Source organism: Saccostrea cucullata, unplaced genomic scaffold (assembly GCF_032062105.1).
Source record: "Saccostrea cucullata isolate Sc308-1 unplaced genomic scaffold, CSIRO_AGI_Scuc_v1 ctg97, whole genome shotgun sequence".
In the NCBI taxonomy this organism is placed as follows: domain Eukaryota; kingdom Metazoa; phylum Mollusca; class Bivalvia; order Ostreida; family Ostreidae; genus Saccostrea; species Saccostrea cuccullata.
The window spans coordinates 65,350-83,349 of record NW_026928978.1 but is presented as its reverse complement, the minus strand read 5'-3'; the positions used below and the strand labels follow the sequence as shown (position 1 = coordinate 83,349).

General features: G+C 33.1%; 3 protein-coding genes across 3 annotated transcripts; 1 reads left to right on the top strand and 2 right to left on the bottom strand.

Annotated features, from left to right (window-relative positions):
- Nucleotides 1–1,530: 1,530 nt before the first annotated feature.
- On the bottom strand, nucleotides 1,531–5,477 carry LOC134279490 (intraflagellar transport protein 27 homolog). Its single transcript, XM_062761898.1, has 7 exons — nucleotides 5,292–5,477; nucleotides 3,812–3,891; nucleotides 3,422–3,481; nucleotides 2,997–3,056; nucleotides 2,607–2,724; nucleotides 2,218–2,327; nucleotides 1,531–1,711 (listed from the first exon to the last, which is right to left on the bottom strand). Exons 1-7 carry the CDS (start codon nucleotides 5,326–5,328, stop codon nucleotides 1,613–1,615), a joined length of 564 nt encoding a protein of 187 aa, XP_062617882.1. The 5' UTR covers nucleotides 5,329–5,477; the 3' UTR covers nucleotides 1,531–1,612.
- On the top strand, nucleotides 5,461–8,721 carry LOC134279489 (histone-lysine N-methyltransferase EHMT1-like). Its single transcript, XM_062761897.1, has one exon. The coding sequence runs from the start codon at nucleotides 5,848–5,850 to the stop codon at nucleotides 6,784–6,786; it is 939 nt and encodes a 312-aa protein (XP_062617881.1). The 5' UTR covers nucleotides 5,461–5,847; the 3' UTR covers nucleotides 6,787–8,721.
- Nucleotides 8,722–15,209: 6,488 nt separating this feature from the next.
- Nucleotides 15,210–16,534, bottom strand: LOC134279503 (uncharacterized). The gene is made up of 3 exons (XM_062761914.1): nucleotides 16,403–16,534; nucleotides 15,578–16,024; nucleotides 15,210–15,278 (listed from the first exon to the last, which is right to left on the bottom strand). The coding sequence occupies exons 1-2, from the start codon at nucleotides 16,532–16,534 to the stop codon at nucleotides 15,731–15,733; spliced, it is 426 nt and encodes a 141-aa protein (XP_062617898.1). The 3' UTR covers nucleotides 15,210–15,278; nucleotides 15,578–15,730.
- Between the last annotated feature and the right edge of the window lie 1,466 nt (nucleotides 16,535–18,000).

Here is an 18,000-nt window from a genome sequence, read left to right as displayed (position 1 = left end):
ATTTGTTTAGCTAATTAAGTTGACTTGATTGTACTTTGACTCTGAAATATCCTCAAGGACTAACAATTCTGATTAAATTGAAGAAAAAAAAGTTGTGAAAAACCAAAGGATAGGCTTTGATAGAAAAGAGTGATCAAACTTGAATTCTACAAAGGACCAAACACAATTTTGCTGTATGAAGGATATGGAGATAACGAAAAGTATTCAATCTCGAAGTCCATAAAACAATACAAAATAAAAGCAGAGCAAACATGGACCCCCGAAACATCAGAGGTGGGATCAGGTCCCATGGAGGAGTGAGCATCCCCTGCTGACCGGTCACACCCGCCGTGTGCTCCTTGTCATGATCAGGAAATAACTGAAAAATCCATCGTCAATTCAGTGTATAAATAATTAACTAACAATTGGTATTAAAAACGTCAGTCAGCATTTGATTCAGTGATAAATTATATTTGCTGACAAGGTCATCAACCATAGAACTTTAAAAAGATTAAAACCATTTTCAATTTTATGTTTCATCAACTTGCTTGTCAATAATTTACCTTGTTTTAGAAATTGTTCATACGTAGTATGCTCTTGCGTATCGAATCAACTGAGATATATATACTCCGTATGCAGGTGATGAAGGTATATTGCTGCATAAGTAAAAAAGTTGACAAAGAAAAGTTAAAGTCATCACGTTTATCATATAGCTTGGTTGTTAGATTACCATTAGCGTCTTTTTCAAGTAAAATATCCAAGTACATGTATGAAGCAGAAGCGTCTGACTCTGGTATCTCTTATCTAAAGCTCACCAGGATATATCGTATCGATGTAGGAATAGAAATTATCATTATTAATTGACAATACGTCGTCGATATATCTAAATGTTGAGTTGAAGGCCACAGCAAGTGTTTTCTTCTTTTCACGCATAAGATTTTGCATAAATTCTGCTTAATATGAATATATAAATAAGTCTGCTAATAACGGAACGCAATTTGTACCCATGGGAATTTCAACCTCAATAGTTGATTTTTACATTACTGGTATGTAATGAAACATGTATGGATTGGGCAGCTGGCATTGCCTTTATAAGCCCTTTCCTATATTGTAGCCATTTACTTTAGTTCAAGAAGGGGCAGAAAATACAGTCTTGAGGCCCGTTTTACAAAAGAACTTCATACAACTAAGACTAAAAACTTAAAAGGATTGTAGAAATATGCCAAATACACTTTAGTCTCTTTAAAATTGCTAGCTTTAAAACACCTTTCTAGATTCCCTTTAAAAAGATTAAAACCATTTTCAATTTTATGTTAATTAGAAAGTTACAAGCAGAACTAAATGTTGGTCTTAGTCGTACGTTCTTTTGTAAAATGGGTCCCATATAGATACTAATTATGAAAAAAAAATTAACAAATGTGGGCAATGCATTGCAAAAACATAGCAAAGAAGGCAACTTGTAATATATTAATGACCCCATTGATCACAAAAGACCAACAAAATGCATAGGGTCTGAAACAAGTTTCAGAAACTTAATAAAGAAAAACACTGTTCATTTAATAATTTAATACATGTATATTTTTTAAAAAGAGGAGGACGGAATGTACTGCAGAATACAGGTAATATTGGTTCATTATGACAAGGTTTTAAAAGTCTCTAATCTGTCTTGATACAACTTGTGAAACTCATTTGCAAGGTAGTAGAAAGCTGAATCCACATTTTGTGTTTCTTTCTGAAAAGACAGAAAAGACGTCTTTAAGAAATTTACATGTAACATGTGACCAATAAACACATTTATTTAGGAAATAATTCCTTATATTGAGATGTATGTCCTATATTCAAAATAAAGTTCAATTTTTTTCTTGATGTAGTGAAATCAGATGCAAACTGCAACTTTACATTTCCATACAATGTAATTGAAAAGAGTTAAAATTAGACATGCTAGGTAAACATATCATTCATTAATATCCATCTTGAAAATAAAAAAATATTCTTGCTATGTAAAGGCTTTTAATACCATTGTATTTACTGGTGCTAGTGACAAATATCACTTTCATTTATACTATTTTTTTTCCTCCAAAAAATAATTATATTTTATGATAATCAACATAAAAAATGTGATATACCCATAATCCAGGAAAGCAAAATACAATTAAGTCAGAAATAATCAGGGATTGAAAATATCCCTGCACAAAATCAAAGCTCTATATACCTCTTGCACTGTTTACATATACTTACAGCTGAACATTCAAAGTACTTGAGTCCGTTACTCTCAGCGAATTCCATGCCTGCCTTGGGACTGATCACTCTTCTCTCATCCAGATCTATTTTATTTGCTATCAGGACCCCTGATCAAACATTGAGTGAAAATTTAAACCATTAACAAATATACTAAGATTTTGTATGTGAATTTGTAATTTCAGTACTGTTTAAGAATATGTGGCAAAAAGGAAACATTTGTTGTTCAACTGAAAGTCTCATTAATGAATGCAGTCAAAGGGGACAGAACTCACATGAATTTCCTGTCAATAAATTCTCAGCATGTTAGTATAGTTTTTCTTTTTTTTTGTGAAATAATATGTTAAAAATTCCTGCATGATTTTTCCTTTTTTGAGTATTTGGCCTACCTGGTATATGTACATCGGGTTTTTGAGATTTCACCCGTTCTAGCCACTTGGCACAACTAGAGAAGGACGTTTCACTGGTTACATCATAGACCACCATGATTACTGAAGGATGCTCCCACTAGTAATGTAAAATACGTACTATAATTAATCATCGGAGTAATTAAAAGATTTGTTAATCAGAGCAAAAATTCACACCTTGAGATGATTGATGATAACTAAATGACCCCCCTTTCATTTACTTTCTGAATTTTAAAAAATATTTTAAGAGTGTGATTTCTGAAACTCTAGTGTGTCTTATCCAAAATTTGACCAATAGCAATAATTACAAACTGTTCTTCAGCCTATATTTACAAACTAGAAAAACTGAGAAAAATATATTTATGTACTTACAAATTTTTGCACCAGTTCTGAGAAAATTTCTTTTCCAGCAGAGTCATACATGTACATCTCCTGAGAAACAGATCAATCAAAAACACTTGTACAATATGTATGAAAGAAATATTGGTGACATGTCTTGCAAACTAGCATCTCTATTGTGCCTTAACTATAGTTTTGTCAATGATGATAAAATAGATTAATATACATGTACCTGAGACAATCCTAAATCTGACAGGTTCATGAATAAAGTTTATTAATTTTCCAAATCTCTTGGAAAGTCATATTTCTTGTTTATGAAATTAAATAAATGTTCTCAAAATTCACATAAATTTCATTTTAGATTTAAAAGTTAAATTTTTCAGTGTAAATCAATCTTTGATGGAAATAAATTTCAAATGAAATAGAACTGCATCTTATCAATCTAGCTGACATCTTACCACACTGTCTTTTGAATCTGGAATGTTGACGTGCTTTACAAGTAGTTCCACCCCTGTTGTCTATCAAAATGAAAATATAAACTCCTATTGTCAAAGTTTATAAGGAATGAAATTTTCATTTGTAAGAAATCCTAAGCAATAATCAAACAAGAAAGGAATTCACTCACTGAAACCCAATATCTTTACTTCTTTACTAAAGCAAAACACTATCTCAAATTGCAAAACTAGTTAATATAGCTACTATTACTGATCTCTGGTAGAATATTTTATTGATTATCTATGTATTATCTGTGGAGCTGTTCTTAACAGTCTGTACTAAAATGAAACTATTTGATGTGGTTTTATACTTTTTTTAAACAGAATCTTGTATTTAAATAGTTTACTACATACCATGTTATAGTTCTTTGGAAAATGTGAACCATCACTATGAAATGCCTGACAAAGTGAGCTTTTCCCAACTGTGGAATCACCTGAATATAAATAAATTATAGATTATGATATATATCAAAGGCCTCATCCATTACTGTGAAGGTCGTTGAACCTTTTGAAGAGTTCACAAGGCCTGGTTAAAATGTCAGGTCAATTTTTGGATACTTGTGAACTTAAGTTCAGATTCATAGCTTATCTATTTCTAGTACTCAGAAACATCACTTTTAGAGCTGATTTCAATAGACCAAACGGATTACGCTGTTTTTGACGTGCTAACACTCTGCTTGTCGAGTCAAGAGGTTTAAATACTACGTCAAATTGTCACCACATCAAAGGAAATAGCCGAGATCACTTCTCTTCCATGCTAAGGTTGGTTAGCTGCAACATACAGCTTATTTGTTGGGTAAGAAAGTGGAGTAGACAGTCCTGATCTCGTCTACTTGAATATTACCAGCATAGTTAAATGACTTTATCAAACTTGAATTAATCAATGAAAGCACTTTATGATTTTTTTCAGTCCATTACGAATATTCAAATTGGTCGCTTATTTCATTGTATCGCAAAATTTATCTTTTTCTTATTTGCGTACATGTATAAAATTAATATCAAGTAGTGCATAAGTCATTGATTATTGCATTTATTTGCTACATGTATCAATCCAAGCCATGCATTCTGAGGTTGTTGCAATTTATTACTTGTAAAATACAGCTGAAAAAATTTAATAGAGCCCCCTCTCTATGCATATATTCGAGAGAAATGGTAAAGAGGGAAGGCCGGGGAAACGCTAAAATTTTATTGATTAAAAAATGCATAATATATAAATAATGCTCTTTTTCAACTGTTTAATAAGATTTGTGCTGTCTGTCCCCGTTTGTAACGTCGGCGATGTGTATTGCAGTTGACTGACTTTAGCTTGGGAGAGAAGTGATCTCGGCTTCTTCTTTTGATGTGGTGACAATATGATGTAGCATTTAAACCTCTTGACAAGCAAAGCGTTAGCACGTCACAAACAGCGTAATCCATTAGGTCAATTGAAATCAGTTCTATGTTTTGTTTATAATATACATGGTTGAAACATTTTATAAAATAGATTGCTGATTTTTATGGCACATCAAATAACAAAATCCTGAAGAAATGATGGAACTGGAAAATGTTAAAGAATATGACTAACCAATTTCATGTGATTCAACCCACTAAAAAAAAGAATTTTTTTTTCATGATCTCCATTTTGTAAAAACATTATGGTAACATGTACTGGCCTATATTGTTATACATTATATTGCACTGTATGAGTGTATTATGAACCTGGCCTGCACAAATAGTTTTGTGCAGTTTTGAGAATAATCTAACGGAAATTCAGATGACTGACACAATCCCTAATATTGATACAATAATTTTTATCATTAGTATTGCTTTATCCATAAAAATACCACAAACATACCCACAATCACACATTTAGCTCTCAAACAAGTCGGCATTTTTTATCTCTCCTTGTGAATGTTTAGGTATGTTGCAAACAGTGTCAACAAATATGTAACACGATGTTTGATTGGCTGAATCAGATTTTGTCCAATGAAAATCTCTTTGACATTTGATCCGAAAATACGGAAGTGTCAGTGCTCCAGCATCATAAAATATCGATATGTAAACAAGATTGTGACGCAGAAAACAATTAATGAGGCAGTTGGCTCCAGTTTCATATTTGTAATCTTAAGTTTTTAAGTTTACGAAGCGGGCCCTACAGAAATTTGAGATGCTTTCTTAATAAGAAAAACGTGACGCATTTATCTATCCATCAGTATCCGCTTGCGTCTTTCCTCATCCGTCGCTAACCACAGGGGAACGGTTGTCAACATGCACAGAAGGTGATAATGAATTTAATGTGTTCTAAAGATGTCTCTTGCGACGCAGCGCTACAGGCACAGCTGAGAAGCTGATATTTTTTTGTAGCCGGGAAAAGTAAGATCAATTTATTTTACAGTTTTCTGAGGGACATCATGCCTGTGAAGATGCAGAAGCCGGGTGATAGAGGGGTAGATAATTTGTTGTGCACGTCATTTCAGGCCATCCATGAGTATAACCAATCTCACCTAGTCTTTGATTTGTACATGGCTGTTGTTTCTGGAGAAACCCAGTTAGTGAGAAATATATTGCTTTCCCATCCAGATGTGGATTTCAATATTCTAGTGAAAGGAGCTACTGTGCTTTCATTGTCACTCTACAAACGTCACTTTGACATATTCGGACTGTTAATGAGGCACTGTGAAAAGAGCAGGAAGTTAAATTTAAACATTTGCAGCAAAGACCACCTTAACCGAATTGAACCACCAGTAATCACAGCGTGCCGAATGCACTTCTTAGAAGGAGTAGTAACTCTTATAAATGCTGGAGCAGATATTGATGCAGTGGATAGCAATGGTCACACTGCATTATGGGTAGCCTCACGACAACAGATGCCAGATCTTGTGGAATATCTCATCTCAAATGGTGCTAGTGTAAACAAAACAGATCGTTTTAATTACACACCTCTTCTTACAGCGTTGACCTACAGAGTTAGCTCAATTATCACCAAGACTCTGATTTTGCATGGAAGCAATTTGGAAGGTCCGAAAGTTTCTGTCATGGCTCAACAAACACCGCTCTTTTGGGCAGCAAAAAGCAAGAATATTGAAATTGTGCGCCTGATTTTGTCTGCGGGACTGCCTAGCTCGGAAATCAAGAATGTTCACCGAGCATTGCTTATGGATGGAGAGGTGGACTCTCAAATTCTTAGTCTTTTGAATTCAGAGTATCAAAAACCACCATTGCTGAGGCAGATTTGCAGGAGAGCTGTGAGGAACTGCGTCAGCAAGTGCTGCAACGGAAAAGACTTTATTAAAAATATAAATGTTTTGCCTCTGCCTGTTATAATAAAACAATATTTGACTTTAAGATGAGCAATTATCATTTAAAAAGTAAATTAGTGTTGCTTATATATACATGTGCTAAATGATGGGAATCTGTTTTTAGAGGTACAGTTGTTCTGACAAATATGCATGCTTATATCTTGCCTTTAAATCTTCGTTATCATATATATTAGATTAGTTACCTTTGAGGGTATGTAGATTTTCCTAAGATTTTAAAATATCTGAGATATTTTTCATACTTATATCTCAAAGTTTATTTGATATTTGTCAATACTTTTAATATATGTCCTAGTGGTAGAATTTAAGAGAAATTCTATGTGTTTTCTTTAGCTTTTTTGCCTCAAAGGTTTTTTAGATTCATGCATGGACAACACATACTACATTAGATTTTCTGAGCTAATTGCACTCCTATGTATTGTTTAGTCTCTGACTTGTGGAAACAATTACCGATATCTACATGTTTATTTAATTGTTTCTTCACATTTGCGTAGCAAGAATTAAGACCTTCATGTAACCTTTTTAGCATCACTGGAACTTGAATGATCCTAAATTTTTGTTGGACCTTCACTAAGTAGGAGTTTTATTGCAGTTTATAACATATAAGAAATACTGGTGTTTATTTGTTTTACTAAATCTTACATTTGTAGGTTTTTTTTCTATATCTATTATATCTACTGTCAGATACTTATACTGAAAATATATTCAAATTAGGTCTTTCCTTTTTTTTCTTCTGTGTTATAGCATCTTCAAATGGATTGATTTTCAAGGTAAAAAAAAATTATTAACAACCAAAAATTTAGATTTTTTCAAATTTTCTTTTGGTTTTAAATCTATTACGGTTGACATATCAATGATTCACATAAGAATGAATTGGAATGGTCTTAATTCACATGCTAAATTGTTGAATGTAAAATGCCAAACTCTATACATGTGCTTATATTATTGAATTTTATGTACTTGCTAAAGATGTTTTATATAAGGACTGCAAAGCAGTATAAATTGATGTTATCTATTAATGCCATGCATGCCAATTTTTCATCCTCACCTGAATTATTTTTTAGTACTTGTACTGTGCAAGAAATTGCCTAATTCTAGTCATTTTGTGTATAATATACAATATTTTAAAATACCGAATATTTTAATGACTATTTAACATGTGCTGAGAAGCTTACTGTATTTGTTTTAGTATAGTAAATGGTTAACAATTTGTACTCATATATCTTGATATGTGTTTTTGGAATGGCACTCATTCGTTCTGAAATGGTGAAGTATATAAAGATTAAATGGCCAAATGTGATTCACTGCATCGAGTATATTCTTGTGTAGAATTCAAGGTTCATTGGTAATCTGATAAGGGACTAAGGGAGATAACTCATAACCAGGATTAATTTCTTTATTATTGAATTAAAAATATCATGTGGAAATGTCTTTTTTGACAATTTTCTCCTTGCAAGCTATGCTAAAATTATTTGCTTTTTTTTTCATTACGGAAAATATGTTTCTTTGAAAAAAATCATAAAACAATTTAAAAACATTTAAGTAAACGGGGTATCAACCTTTTTTCAAGCTATGGTAAACAAGAATCTCTAGACAGCCTAATATACTAACAATAAGAAGATGAACATGCATTGCTTATAAGACAGATTTGATAATTAAAGTCTGTGCCATATGGAGTGCCGGTTTTCCAAACCTAGATGTATTATTTATAATGTAAATGTTAATACATGTATATTAGATTAACATAAATTGTAACATGAGACATTAAGTTTGTTAAAGAGTAAAATTTGTGAAGTGAACATGCAAAACAAAACATGACATATAAAATGTCCCATGACAAAATTGGTGCTTTTCAAATTACCAAATTAAAGATTGCACATTGTATTTCTCATTTTGCAATTCTGTGTTTTTCCTTTTTGTTTTGTTGTATCTCAGCCAATTATGACATTAAAGCTTTAAAACTTTGAATTTGGTTTTTTTTATTTATGATTATTACATATATATATATATATATATATATATATATATATATATATATATATATATATATATATATATATATATATATATATATACAAGAGGCCCAGGGGCCACAGCGCTCACCTGAGCACATCGGCTAGGAAAAAGCACAGATCAGGTCAGAACTGTAAAGTTTACTGAAGAGGTTTACTAAAGATGGATTTTTCCTTTATTTTTCTATGTAAAACTTTGATCGACCTTTGTGGCCCCACCCTATCCCTGGGGAGGGGAGAGGGGGGTTTTTGATTTGAACAAACTAAAATCTACACTAAGGAGGATGATTCCTTATAAATATCACTAATCACAGCTTTGAAGTACTTGAGAAGAAGATTTAAAAAGATTTCCCTATATATTCCTAGGTAAAACTTTCATCGGCTGTTGTGGCCCCACTCTACCCCCGGGGGTCATGATTTGAACAAACTTGAATCTACACTACCTGAGGATGATTCCACATGAGTATATAAGGTCCTGAGATGCATCAACTGACAAGATTTGATAATCCTAGTCCTTATAATTGGTAAAATATCTTTTTTAACAAATCATCAGTTTAAGTCAGCTTATAATGAAGTAGATTTGGATACATGGCCTTTATTAATCAAAGTACTCAGAAGTACAGAGAGCCGGGCTCATTTACAGAGCAGAATGGATTTCCTAGTCCTTATAATTGCTAAAATATCTTTTTTAACAAATCATCAATTTAAGTCAGCTTATAATGAAGTAGATTTGGATATATGGCCTTTATTAAAAACTAGAGGTACTGTGAGCAATGTATAGGAAAAACTTTAAAAATCTGCTTCTCAGGAACTACAGGGCCAGAAAAGCTGAAACTTACGTGGAAGCATCATGGGGTAGTGTAGATTTTAATTTGTCCAAATTTGATGGTCATTGACCCATGGAGTCACAATAGGTATACCGGCTATTACAAGGAGGAAATCTGGTTAAGAACAGCATGGTCAAAGCAATTCAGTTGAGTGATGTAGACCATGGGCCTCTTGTTTAAATTTTGCAGGTATTAATTATGCGCCCCGATCGATAGGTCCGAGGCATATATTGTTTTGTCTCGTCTGTTTATCTGTTTGTCTATTGTCAACATTAACCTTTGCCATAACTTTGGAACCGTTAGAGATAGAGACCTCATATTTGGTATGCATACTCAACTAATTATGCTCTTTCAAATGACACCAAGGTTAATGACCTTGTGACCTTGACTGTGACCTATATGGTAAAAATATTTTTTGGGAACTTTGTTGCCACCCGGCACATAGTGTTTCACAAACGCATTTTTTTTAAAGATTAATTTTAATGCATATCTTGGACATTATGATGCCACTGATCTTCAAAACTTGTCAGCTGATGCGTCTTTGGGCCTTGAAGTGTGTCAACTAAAAGTTTGGTCACCATGAACCATTTTGTGAATTTTATGAATAACCTTGTTTTATAACATTTAGCTCATCATTTCGCATGCTGAGGTTTACAATCGTTCAACCTTGTGAGTTGTACCATGACAGTAGCTCAGTTGATAAAGAGTTTGCTCCTGAACAGGGTCCTGGGTTCAATCCCTGGAAGCAACTAACCTAAGTTGACTAAAAATAGGTAGCAAGTGTTCCTTTGCTAAGCACTAGGCACTGTGAAATGAAAGTTGCAGGTTCTTTGAATGATACTTTAACACCCCAAGCCATGTGTCAGAGCAGGCATTGGCATCCCGGACTCTGCAGTAAAAGATCTCTAACTGTTCAATGACCTCAAGTGCTGAGTAAAGGTATAAATCTGAAGCCATTTGATGGTATGTGATGACATCTCTATATAGTGTAAAAAAAAATTTCTAATGGGAGGGATGTTAACAACCAACTACCTTGTAAGTTGATGTACCTTGGAGTCTTGAAATGTTTCTTAGAAAGTCTGATCATAGTTACCTAGTTTCTGAATTTTTCAGGTATTTATTTACGAATTGATTTTGATGTAATTCTATATGATGGACACTGCAAAGTCTGGGATCATCATCCTTGTCAGCCGACAGGTCCTAAGGTCTCGGAGTATATTAGCAAAAACATATAATTTTTATTTTTACTAAATTATCAATAGCGTGCTACTCTTATATACCAGAACCATGACAATCACTTTACCCTGACCATATTCACAATAACCCCCTTCCCCTTTTTTTAATGGGTTTGAAGCATTTTAAAAAATATAGAGCCTTTTAAAACTTGAAACATTTGTCTCTGTTATATAGTATAACAACATGAATTATATCCATACCTTGAAGCAAAGATCATTTATCTCTTCTCCTGCTGCAATTATGGAGGAACTAGAAAGGTGTTGACTCCAGAAATGTCAAGAGGTCCTTCATCTGTTCAGAAACCAAATATCAGGACTGTGATTAAATTACTTCATGTAGGAGGCACCCTCATGTGCATCTTTAAGGCATAAACCATGCTGTTCTACTTCACTTCAATTTATTTCATTGAAATGAGACAGGAATCTGTGAATAAAAATGAAAAAAAAAATTAGGACAATGAACATTATATAAAACAAGAGATGTTTGTAAAACAATTTTGCCCCCTCCTCCAAATGATTGGAATTTTTCCAAGTCCAAGGGGCAAAACTCTGTCATCAATAGGTTGATCGTACTCAAAACAAAACTTGAGTTTTGGCATGTAACACATCGTATGAAAAATCAATTTTCTCAAGAACGTACACCAAAAAAAGATAGATTTTATTATCCCTGTATGGTGCAGATTCATATTTTTCAAATCATAGCTTGAAGTATGTAGGTTGGCCAAACATTGAGGGGTATGAATGCTTCACGTGGAATTCAGATACTGTAGAAATACATTTTTCCGTGTGGTATTAATTTACGCAGTCACAAATTTTCCACGTAAATTTGTCCGAGTGTACTTATATAAATGTAAGGCATATAGTGGCAGTCTAAGAAATATGCGTAATTTTCAACTCACGGATGAAACAGAAATTGAGATTCCACAGAATTATGACTCTGTGGAAAAAAGTAACTCTACAATATCTATACCGGGAAAATCTAAAATTACATGTAGAGATGGACATGGATGTCCACTGTCTTATGTTCATTTACTATAAGCAAAATGATACAAGAAGTGTTTGTCAAACACTCAGATGCCCCTACCCTGAATTTTTTGGATTATTTTATAGTTTTAATATTTTTTTTAAAAATACACAACAAAATTCCTACTTTTCTTCAGTATTAGGTATAAAGTGTATGACACTTTCTGAAAAAGCAAGGATGTGTGAATCTAATGAGTCCCAAAATTGGTAGTTAAAAAAATTTATTTTATTGGATATGCTATGCTATAGTAACATATGAGTTATGAATCATGTAATTATGTTCAGAAAATATGAACTCCAAATCTATGTCCCCTTTTTAAAATAACTGTGGAAAAGAATTACAACTAAAACTAGTTTGAATATGAGAATAAGAGTTTTTTTCAACTTGTAGGCATCAACTCAAAAGTGTTAATATTCATTCGAAGGATCAACAAATTAAGCTGCATATGAAAATAATGATTTTGCATTCATTTCAGCAAAACACTGCTAGATTATTGAAGATACCATTTGCTAGAAATTGTTTGATAAGATAATTGATGCATTGTACATACCAGATGAACTGATATTTTACAATGATTTTTTAAAAGTTTGATCATTTGAGTGTTCATTAAATTAGCACTCCTTAGTATGTACATTCAGTAATGTACATATAAACACCAAAACTTCTCCTCTGCTTTTAAGGGCTTGGAACCTTCTGCTTGAAATAACATGTTAATTCAAGCAGGCAGCATTAAAAGTTTTGTGCCTTTTTTCCATTTTTTTTTCTTTCTCTCTCACTTTTTTCTTTTTTTTTTTTTTTTTTTTGTTTTTGTTTTTTGTTTTTTTTTCACAATTTTTTTTCATTGTTTTTTTTTTTCATTGTGTTTTTTCTTCTTTCTTTCTTTTTTCTTTTCTTTTTCTTTCTTTTTTTTTCTTTCTTTCTTTTTTTTTTTTTTTTTTTAATTTTCTTTCTTTTTTTTTTTTTTGCCTGTTTTTTTTTTTTTTTTTTTTTTGCACAAAACTTGCCAATGAGATAAAAATAATTTCAAATTTACAATTCAAAATTCAACACGACAATTCACATTTTCACATCATCAATTTACAATTGCATTAAACTGTTAACAATAACAATTTAACATTTTAAATCATTGATATAACATTAACAAATCAAAAATTAACATTTACAAATCACCGGCAATTTAACATTTGTCATTGAGGCAAATCACTATTTTACGTTTTTAAATGCAATTTTACAATTTTATATTCATTTCTTTCACGGCATATTTAGTCACATCAGTATATATAGGGCATTCAATTTCACTATAAGCTTATAACAAAAAGGTGACTTAACTTAGTATATACAAATTATTCTTTCTACAACAGCTGACAGAATTTACACATTCTATGAATACTTATGTCCTATTATACAATCATTACATCAGCTGAAACATATTTAACTTCATCAAAACAATTACAATAATGAACCATTTTCTCATTGGCATAATAATAAAAAGATAATTAAAGACAAAGCAGCCTCCAACTAGTCCCTTTCAGCTTCTCCTCCCCGAGCCAGCCTGGCAGCCGTGGCGGTGAAGGAACTTAAGTTCCAACCAGTAATGCCCCAGGGTATCGTAAAAACCTACTTACAACTAGCCTTCAACTACTTCATCTTAACAATATGAATATATAGCTAATGAAGAAGAAAGAGAAAGCTGGGGTCAATGTGGGAGGAAGACGGAGTACCCGTAGAGAACCCACGTGTCCGAATGGGCGACCCCATACCCTGACATAATTCAGACACCCTTTACAAAAATTTATTTTTTTAAAATAGTCTTTGAAAAAAACATTGTTACTAAAATGGATTTACATCAGTGCTTTAAAGGTGTGGATTAATCATTAATTAATTCCTGCTTCTTCATCCACACACATGATCTCAAGGATGTTCCTTCTACAAGTTCCTTTGATTCTCTGTAATTGAACAAGGCAAGAGGTAATTGTCAGGTTTGATAATAAAATAAATTATGAAGAGACCTATATGCTACATTGCTCACCTGAGCTCTAAGGCTAGGAAAAAGCAGAAATCAATACAGTACTGTAGATCACCATATTTTCACAACACCTTAGTTTAGTGACTTAGCTATTTGGCATTAATTAGTGAAACAACATTTTTGCTAGCTGTTGTTTCTGTTGTATATAAACATTAATAATGCAAATATACACAAGAATAAATTTTTGGCGAGCAGACAGCCCCTCTTGAGAAATTTTCACTCATATAGCAATGCAACATTTTTCAGGGGAGGGCTACAAATGTAGACCTATACTTGGTATTAAGGCTATAGGAGCAGTGAGGGATTTTTTTTTGCACCTACTGCAACATGGCACCACAGTTTAAATGATCTCAGTAAAAGACTGGTCTTCTTGTCCCACAGTGGGATTCGAACCCACAACGGTAGGATCAACTTCTTTATACCATGCTGCTCTATAGCAGATTCTCTTAAATACCACTGTACCATGCAACAACAACACAAAATGTGAAAGAAGATGGGGGAACAAGGTGGGCAGAATGCCCATAGCATCGGATATTTAAAAAATTGTATTCAATACGTGAATTGAGTATTTACCTTGACCTTGCTTAATATAAAAAATAAGAAGATTTGGAATATGAAAATGTCATATACCTGATCAGTATCAGCAATTCACTGTGGTATGTCTTGGTGAAAAAGTCAACATCCATCAGGCATAAATTGTCCTCCAGGTGTTTCCACCAAGTCTTGTTGGGAACATCTACATTTTGAAGATCATTGTCCATCAAGCTTGTCTGTGTTTATTGTTTCCACCAATTCCTTCTGGGTGTAGCTGGTGTTTTCACATATTGGATTATCATTGTCCATCAAGTTTGCTTCAAGATTCATAATGGCCTTGCCTCCTCAAGATTTATTTCACTAAGTCTTTTTGGAAGTATTTGCTGTTTTCCCATCTTTCCACCAATTCCTTTTGGGTGTAGCTGGTGTTTTCACATATTGGATTATCATTGTCCATCAAGTTTGCCTCAAGATTCATAATGGCCTTGCCTCCTTAAGATTTATTTCACTAAGTCTTTTTGGAAGTATTTGCTGTTTTCCCATCTTTCAACCAATTCCTTTTGGGTGCAGCTGGTGTTTTCACATATTGGATTATCATTGTCCATCAAGTTTGCCGCAATATTAATAATGGCCTTGCCTCCTCAAGATTTATTTCACTAAGTCTTTTTAGAAGTATTTGTTGCTTTCCCATCTTTCCACCAATTCCTTTTGGGTGTAGCTGGTTTTGCCGCAATATTAATAATGGCCTTGCCTCCTCAAGAATTTCACTATCATTGTTTTCACATATTGGAAAATTTGTCCCATCTTAAAAGAGGTTCATCAAGCTTGTCTATTCCAGTTGTTTCCACAAGGTTCTGTTGGCTGCAGCTGCAGTAAAAGTCAGAAGAAAATAATTGGAGAAAATACATCACTGAAGTTTTTAAGGAAAATCCTCATTTAACTTTTTAAATAATTGTTATGTTGTCTCAACAGTGGTTAAACATATATGTTTTATATTATTAAGCAAAAATTCAATATTGGTGTAAAGAGTTGGTTTATCTAGCTGAACACCATAACAAAATTCAGCTATTGCTGACTTTAAGAAATAAGACCAGCTAAAATTTTAGCCAGCTAGTTAATTTGACTTTGTTAATAAAATGATCTTAGATTATGATAATGTCACATACCTGATAAATGTCAGATCAGCATCCTTTGGCTATTCATCCTCCAGTTGTTTCTATCAGGTCCTTTTGGGTTCATCTACTGTTTTCACCATGTACTGTTGGGCGCATTTGCTGTTTCCACATCTTGGAAGATCAGCAAGTACTGGCTATGCATCATCAAGTTGTTTCTATACATGTCCAGTTGGGTGCATCTGCTGTTACACATGTCTTGTTGAGGACATCTACTGTTTCCACATCTTGGAAGATCAGCAAGTACTGGCTATGCATCATCAAGTTGTTTCTATCCATGTTCAGTTGGGTGCATCTGCTGTTACACATGTCTTGTTGAGGACATCTGCTGTTTCCACATCTTGGAAGATTAGCATCCAATGGCCCTGTCTCCTCCAGCTGTTTCCACCATGTCATGCCCTTGTTTACGATCACAAGCTTTCTTGTCTCTGACCAATAGAGCTAAAAATAAGTCAGGCTAAAAATAAAAAGTCAGCTAGTAAATTTGACATGGTTAATTAAATGATCTTTAATATATAAATATTGCATGCAGTTGAGTGTATATTATACTGAATGTTTTATACAAATACATATGTATTTGTGAACCGTGTTCACAAATACCACAGTTCACAGTGAACCGTGCACACATAAATTCTGTGCAGTCGCTATTTTTGGGAATAGCACCCGTCCTCAAGCAATGTTGTCTGTTGCTATGCTTGAGGGCATGGCTTCATTATTTAGCGGGTAATAGTGTTTTTTTAAACAGATGTTTCTCCACCAATCAGATTCAACTAATTTACATGAAAGTATAATATTTTTGATTATCTCATACACATGTACCTGATCAGTGTCATTATCTCGTTTGATATGTCTTGTTTGGAAGGTCAACATCATCAGGCAAGTCTCCTCCAGTTGTATCCACCATGTCCTGTTGGGTCTATCTTCTATATCCACCAAGTCCAGTTGGTGCATCTTTGTTTCCACTAAGTCCTTTTGGAAGTATTTGCTGTTCCACCATTGCCATAGGGTACATCTGCTGTTTCCACCAAGTCCAGTTGGGTGCATCTTCTGTATCCAACAAGTCCTTTTGGATACATCTGCTGTTTCCACTAAGTCAAGTGGAGTGCATCTGCTGTTTCCACCATGTCCAGTTGGATACATCTGTTGTTTCCACCATGTCCAGTGGAGTGCATCTGCTGTTTCCACCAAGCCCAGTGGAGTGTATCTGCTGTTTCCACAAAGGCCAGTTGGGTGCATCTGCTGTTTCCACCAAGTCAAGTGGAGTGCATCTGCTGTTTCCACCAAGGCCAGTTGGGTGCATCTGCTAAAAATATCAACAGCTTTATTTCACTGCATGCATTTTACACTAAAATACCCTAGTCAGTCCCTTTCAACTAAGATTTCATTTCCTTAATTTCTTAGATTTACATTTTTATTCTGTTCCTAATTTTTGGTCTTTGATTTGTTTAAAATGAATGCATAATAAAGGTGACCACTTATAATATAGTTTTATAGGATATTTTATTGAAAAAAATAAAATGACCACTCAAGAAAGATCTCTGCTGTATAAAGATGATTACTATGAAGTTTTGCTGTATATATCATCGATTTGAAATGGAACATTATAAATCTATAATCTAACAATTATACTTCATTTCATTTTTCTATATACGGCAAAACTTGTTTAGTACGAACAAGGATATTGCCAATTCACGGTTATAGCGAAATTATCTTGGATCTCACCTGGCTTAATAAATTTAACAAATTCCTTATACGGATATAACGAATTATGGATATAGTGAAGTAATTTTATAGGTCCCCGTGACTTCGTTTTAACCTAGTTTTACTGTATTTTTCAATTATTATCAATTCAATGTTTTCTATAATCTTACCTTATCGATGATGGTTTAGAATTTGGCTTATTTCTCTTCTTCTTTAGTGAATTGTCCAACTATAAAATACTAACAAAATTTTAAAATAGAGCTGAAATAATAGATACTGAGTAAAACTCGTTTAGTACAAACACAGATATTGTGAATTCACAGATAATAGTGAAATTATATTCAATCTCTAGCTATATAAATTTTACTATAATCATTACACAGATATAACAAATTATGGATATAGCGAAGTTATGTCATAGGTCCCAGTGACTTCGTTATATCAACCAAGTTTTACTGTAATAAGGCCCTCAATAAGACAGGTGCTTTGGGTGAAACACACTGTTTCCTCCTTATCCAACATTTCTAATGTTGATGCTAATGCACAATGCAACAATGAACATTAGACATATTCTTAGGAATAATAAATGCAAAAACAAATAAAAATCACAACAATAATAATTAACAAAAATTCATAACTATCATAACAATTAATTAAAGATATCAACTAAAGCAAATAACTAAAACACATAACTATAACAAATAACTTAACTCATA

Excerpts from the sequence above, each read along its gene's own strand:
- LOC134279490 (XM_062761898.1), bottom strand. The coding sequence starts at position 5,328 with ATGCCGACTTGTTTGAGAGCTAAATGTGTGATTGTGG. Across the intron at positions 3,892-5,291 it reads AGCTAAATGTGTGATTGTGG|GTGATTCCACAGTTGGGAAA; the intron begins GTATGTTTGTGG and ends ATTTATATTCAG. Across the intron at positions 1,712-2,217 it reads AGTACTTTGAATGTTCAGCT|AAAGAAACACAAAATGTGGA; the intron begins GTAAGTATATGT and ends CTGTCTTTTCAG.
- LOC134279489 (XM_062761897.1), top strand. The coding sequence starts at position 5,848 with ATGCCTGTGAAGATGCAGAAGCCGGGTGATAGAGGGGTAGATAATTTG.
- LOC134279503 (XM_062761914.1), bottom strand. The coding sequence starts at position 16,534 with ATGCACCAACTGGACTTGGTGGATATAGAAGATAGACCCAACAGGACA. Across the intron at positions 16,025-16,402 it reads GAGATAATGACACTGATCAG|CTCTATTGGTCAGAGACAAG; the intron begins GTACATGTGTAT and ends ACTTATTTTTAG.